Raw genomic sequence first — 6,053 nt, forward strand, 5'->3', positions numbered from 1 at the left:
ATGAATCCATGATTAAATGTGAGCATAAGAGGCAAGTAATTCGGAATGCACAAAAAATGAGATCAAGAGAACTTCACATTCTAGCAATTGACAAATTGTCCAAGGTTCCATTGATAAGCTGCATATTTGAGTATTCTACAAAAGGTTTACTTACGAAACAAATCATTTACCTACTCTATTACCCAGCTTCAATTGACATTAAACTGGCTTCTATCAAATATTCTGCACATTGACAAATTAACATATACAATACAATTCACGAGTATCAGCAATCAAGAACTGATTATAACCTAGGTGCAGAAAACCTCAGGCATACCTCTAAATCGCTCGATTTCAAATATAATACAAAGTACTCCAAATTGGAAATGAATTGAAGATACGATTTCATTGACATCTCTTCATTGCTTCATTCTGTCATTCTAAGCATCGCAGAAACTTATATTTCAAAGCTCTCAAAAAATTAAAATCTAATATAAGTAAATTAAAATTATTGCTCACTTTCAGACCCTCTTTTGGATCTGTTTATGCATTAGATGAAATCATACACTACCCTGGCAACTCATCATCAACACACAATCGAACTCAAATTACAAGGAAATATGGTCATTTCCAAATTCATATTAGTAAATTAACTCAACTAAACCCATAAGCATTACCTCTAGATGAATGCACTGTCAAATCAATTGATTATCTTACACAAACAAATCGGTAAATTGCTTCAAATTTCAACAAAAATTAAAAGAATAAAAAATACAAAAAATTAAAAAACAAACAATAACAATAACAAAATGGGCATCAATAGAGAAAAATCTGCAAAATAATTAAAACCATGATTTCATTCATTATCCCAGAAATAGAGACAATACCATCAAAACATTTACATCGACATCAAATCCTAATTATCATCAATCTAATTCTCAAGCTAAATCCCCAATTCAAACAAACCCAAACCCTAACCCTAACCTCCGAAACCGTAGAGAGTACGACCCTGCCTCTTAAGAGCATAGACAACATCCATAGCAGTAACAGTCTTCCTCCTGGCATGCTCAGTGTAAGTAACAGCATCACGAATCACATTCTCTAGAAAGATCTTAAGAACACCACGAGTTTCTTCATAGATAAGACCACTAATACGCTTCACACCACCTCTTCGAGCCAATCGACGAATGGCTGGCTTAGTGATACCTTGGATGTTATCACGAAGAACCTTCCTGTGACGCTTTGCGCCGCCCTTTCCTAGCCCTTTGCCTCCCTTTCCTCGGCCTGACATTGTTGATCTTTGAAAAGCTTGAATATGAAGAAGATGACAGAGATTGAGGAATTGAGAGGAGAGAGAATTTGGGATGGTTATGAAATGAGGAAGTGAAGTGGGGGTTTTATAGGGAGAGAGAAAGAGGGGGGGAATTTATTTGGACGGTTGATTTGAGTTGTGTTGGACGGGTAAAGATGGTGATCCGTGTGAGTTGTGAAAGGAAGATCTTGACCGTAGATTGTCTTTAATCTATGGTTGAGATTAGATGGTTATTGAGTGTTGGATTGGAATTTTCCTCCCAAAATTTCATCTTACCGCTTTTTTTTTTTCTACCAGTTTCATGCTACCGCTATTTAATTTGACTCGTTAAGGGTTTAACGCTACGCAAAATCTAATATAATATAGGAAAAATACATTTTAATAATTCCAACTTTGGCCAATTTACTTTAAATAATCTCAACTTTTGATTATTCTGCAATGATCCCAACTTTCATATGCATTTTCTTTTTTCAATCCTATTTACTAGTAACCTGGAGAAAGGGTTAATTTTTTGTTAAAAAAATATAATTGCCATGTGTCGCTTGTTTATTGGTTCATAAAAAAATTAATAAGTTTTAAAAAAGAAAATTATATATATATATAAAAAAAAAAAAAAGCCACCCCAATCTGCCATGACCACCATCGTCGCCGGTGGCCACGGCCTCCCCACCCAGCCGTTTATATTTCCGTTTTCCGACACCCATCACCAACTCCCGATACCTCCACCCCGATTAACATAGCCCTAAAACCTTGGGAGCTTTGGACGGATTCGAAGATGGGGGTGAAGGGAGGTCGGTTTCTAGGTTAAGGGAAGGGAGAAGGTCGGTTTCGGTGGTGTGGGAATTGAGGGGGTGTCGATTTTGACGGTGTGGGAAGGGAGAAGGTTGGTGTTCTGCGTTTAGGGAAGGGAGAAGGTCGGTTTTGAGTTTAGGGAAGGGAGGAACGGCAGTTTCGGTCGTGTGGGAGGGAGGGGGCGTCGTTTTCCGAGGTGGGTGTGGGATGGAGGGGCCGATTTTCGGTGTTATGGTGGTTGGGTGGCGAAAAATCGGTGGCTAGGGACTGGGAGGTGGTGGTTCGAGGGTAGGCTGGGAGAAGGGCCACCATTGGTGGCTGGTGGACGTGGTGGCTGGTGGGCGTGGACGTGTGGTGGCTGGTTGTTTGGATTTTTTTAATTTTTTTTTCTTTTTTTTAATTTTTTTATTTATAAACTAATCACATGTTGACACGTGTGGGTAACCTAGAATAATGGATTGTTGATTTTTGTTGACCGGTTTGGGATTGAAGAAAAGAAAATGCATATAAAAGTTGGGATCATTACAGAATAATCGAAAGTTGGAATTATTTAAAGTAAATTGGCCAAAGTTGGGATTATTAAAGTGTATTCTTCTTATAATATATATATATAAAGGGGAGTTTTTTCCCGAGTTTTTATAGAGAGTCACGTAAGATTTAATTTTTTTAGCGCGCCACGTAAGATAAACAATTTTAGTGGTAGCCAATTAAATACGAGATTATTAACTTCTTTTAAAATTAAATAATTTAAATGTCACGTAAACATAATTGGCTAATGAGGTTTCCCAGTTTAAATTAATTAAATATAAAATATTATCTTTTGATATCAGGAATTTTATTCAAATATATAAGAAATTTTAGCACATAAATATATTTATAAATTTTTTTAAAAAAAAATTAAACAAATCGTGCATCGCACGGGCTACATCTAGTTATCCCAAAATCCAAATACCCTCTAGGAAAAGTATTGTGTAGAACGGTCTCACGTGAGTCCAGTCACATACATTGAAAAAAAAATAAAATTATTAATTATCAGAAATAGATAATAATGGTCAGATATTAAGTTATAAGTATTATAAATTAGATTAAAAGTGTCGGGAATTAAATACTAATGGTCAAATATTAAATTAATATAGTCAGATATTATATTATGATTATTAGAAATTAGATTATAATTATCACATACTTGTTTTAGATTAAAAGTGTAAGAAATTAGATTACTATAGTCAAATGTTGGATTATAAGTTTATAACTATCAGATATTAGACAAAATTTCAATACAATTACGTCAGTACCTTCTGAGCCTTTACTAGGCAATAAAGGTACACCTTAAATGGAAATATTACCCTCGTAATCTCCTTCAATCTCTGGCTCTCCTTCCTCTTCTTTGCTCAATTGCTCGGCTGGGTAATTATCGACTTTCTTCTCTTCTATATTTAAATAAGGAATTTGCTGAAATGGCTTCTTCGAATCCCGATTTGAGGTCGGATAAGGCCTTTCTTTCGCTGTCTTCGCCACAATTCTCAACACTGGTAGAGACTTGAAGAGAAGTAGGATCGTCATTTGTAGCAAAAATTAATGGAGTATCTAGCGAAAGCTCGATGGGTCCTTCTTCCACGGCGGCGAAGAGCGACCATGATTGAGAATTAGGGCGAAGATTGGAGGAGAGAGAGTGGGCTAAAGAGGGTTTGTGGAGCTGATTTTTTCAGTATCAGTTGATGATATAAACAAATCTACTGCCAATAGTCCCTGTAGACACCTAAAAATGTCTCCCCAAAACCAAACCCGATGATAAATAACCTTTCACCGCCTCTATTGGTCGGGTTTAGTATTTAATCCCGAGAGTGCTTAAAAAATCGTATTTTATTAAATTCATACCTTTGAAAGGTCCATGGATTAGTCTTGATGTTTGGTAAAAGCATAGTTTTAATTTTAGCCCGAACTTATTAATTAATTTTAAGCCCAAATCTTTTTATTTTATTATTTATTTTTATTTTCTTATTTTAGCCCGAATAATAAAAGTCAGAAAAAATCCCGAAATTATCAATCGGCACTTAAAAAGCCGAAAGAAATTAGGGTTAAAAATGAATTTAGATGGAAAATTGGACTGGAAGTGACCGTGTCACGGGCACCCTTCCCGTTTGACGGTGGGACTTCCCGTGACACGGGAGGTCTGCCGTGACACGGGACGTTCCGTGTCCTTTCCGCGTAAACCCTTAACGCGTTTTTTATTTCGTTTTCTGAAAATTTCCCGCGTCACACCAAAAATGTACCGTGTCACGGGGAAGTGTACCGTCTGACGGTACAGTCTAACCGTGTCACGGTACAGTCTGACCGTGTCACGGTACAGTCTGACCGTGTCACGGAATACTTTTTTAGGGTTTTTATCATTTTAGGGTTCCGTGTGCTCCCTTAGCACATTTTCCCTATAAATACCCCCTCATTTCTGATGTACGGGGCAACCAGAATTTTATGATTCTTATTTTCTCTCTTCTATGCTATTAACCTAAACACTAGCCTACCCTTTTCACTTCAAAATTCCTTCTTCAAGCACTCAAAGGAGTCCATATTTTACTCGAGGTTTTGTCCTTAAGCCAAGGCGTGAAAGGTAGAATCGTTTGAGGGTTTGGCCCCAAAATCAACCTTATTTTATTTTAATTTAATTTAGTTATTGTTTTATTATTTCCTTGAAGTTACTAACTCGTTTATTATTTTGTAGTTGCAAGCAAACAGATTCAAAGTAAGGATCATGCTCTTGTTATTATTATTATTTTTTCTAACTATTTTTATGTTGTTGGAATTATGATTAAATTGGTTTTTATATTAATATTGATTCTATTATTATTTTTTTATTGATCACCATATTGCATGTTTAAAGGGAATATGTAATTGAAAATCACGCCTAATAAGATAATTTGGACAACCGGTTTAGGATCCTTTTAATCTTGTTATTAATTGAAGTGATCACCAAATTTTTAGAATTATGTATGCATTAATTTTAAACCAATTTAGTTAAATAATAGTTTGGAGTGAATTGAATTATTGTTTGTATGCCTTTGAGATCACAGGAATGTTTTTCAATATAAGAATCGAGTAGAGCCCAATACGGGCGAATGTGACTCCATGACTCACTTCGTACCATCATCCCCGATCCTCCTTTCGTGGTTCCAAACCATATGGAGTTAGTAATCTCATGGATTATGAATGGGGTGTAACCTTCACGGGTCAATCGTTGTTGCCTTCGTTGTCCCTTATCGTGGTTGCCTTTTTATGATCCGTGAACGGTTTACAAGTTCCTTAAAAACTTGTTGGCGGCTCCCTACTTTCCTTGTCCCTAATCGTATATGTCAATTTCCATTTCCTATGAGTGCCAAGCATATTCACACATGCTTTAACGTAGGCGCACTTCGAGCGACGCCTACAATTTGGCGACTCCACTGGGGAGGATTCTTAATTATTTATCGATTTATTTAATTAAGATGAGTGGATGAGACTTGAAAGATTCTTGAAAAAATATTCCTGTGATTAATTTGGCATTTTTGCATCTGCATAGACGTTTTAACGTCGCATTCAGGTCTGTCCCGTAGGAAAAATTGGATAACTTGGTTGCGCGCAAAAGTAAACAGGGACCCAGTCAGATTTGTGACTGTCGTGTCACGGTACAATGTACCGTCTGACGGTGCACTGTACCGTGACACGGGAATTTCTGCCGTGTCACGGCAGACCTAAAATCAGTCCGGTGGCTTATTTTCTTTTCTCACAGTCGACTTCCTTCGATTTTTCTGAAAAAAAACGTATGTGTTCTACATGCGTCTTAGCCCCGGGGGATTTAAGCTCTATCGACCCAAAAACGCTCATGGCAATAAGGGTTCATCCGAGTTATTAAATCCACCCAAATCATGGAGTCGAGTTCAATTTCATCACGAACTCGCGGAGCCGCCTGTTGGCATACACCCTCAAGGGAGGCTGC

The 6,053-nt window shown here is 37.0% G+C and overlaps 1 protein-coding gene across 1 annotated transcript; it reads right to left on the minus strand.

Moving 5' to 3' along the window:
* Positions 1–799: 799 nt before the first annotated feature.
* Positions 800–1,364, minus strand: LOC110730691 (histone H4). The gene has a single exon (XM_021910510.1). The coding sequence runs from the start codon at positions 1,268–1,270 to the stop codon at positions 959–961; it is 312 nt and encodes a 103-aa protein (XP_021766202.1). The 5' UTR covers positions 1,271–1,364; the 3' UTR covers positions 800–958.
* Positions 1,365–6,053: the final 4,689 nt, after the last annotated feature.

This window comes from Chenopodium quinoa, unplaced genomic scaffold, assembly GCF_001683475.1.
Source record: "Chenopodium quinoa cultivar QQ74 unplaced genomic scaffold, ASM168347v1, whole genome shotgun sequence".
NCBI lineage: Eukaryota > Viridiplantae > Streptophyta > Magnoliopsida > Caryophyllales > Amaranthaceae > Chenopodium > Chenopodium quinoa.

Bases quoted from the DNA above. Each gene is read 5' to 3' on its own strand.
- LOC110730691 (XM_021910510.1), bottom strand. From the start codon at position 1,270: ATGTCAGGCCGAGGAAAGGGAGGCAAAGGGCTAGGAAAGGGCGGCGCA.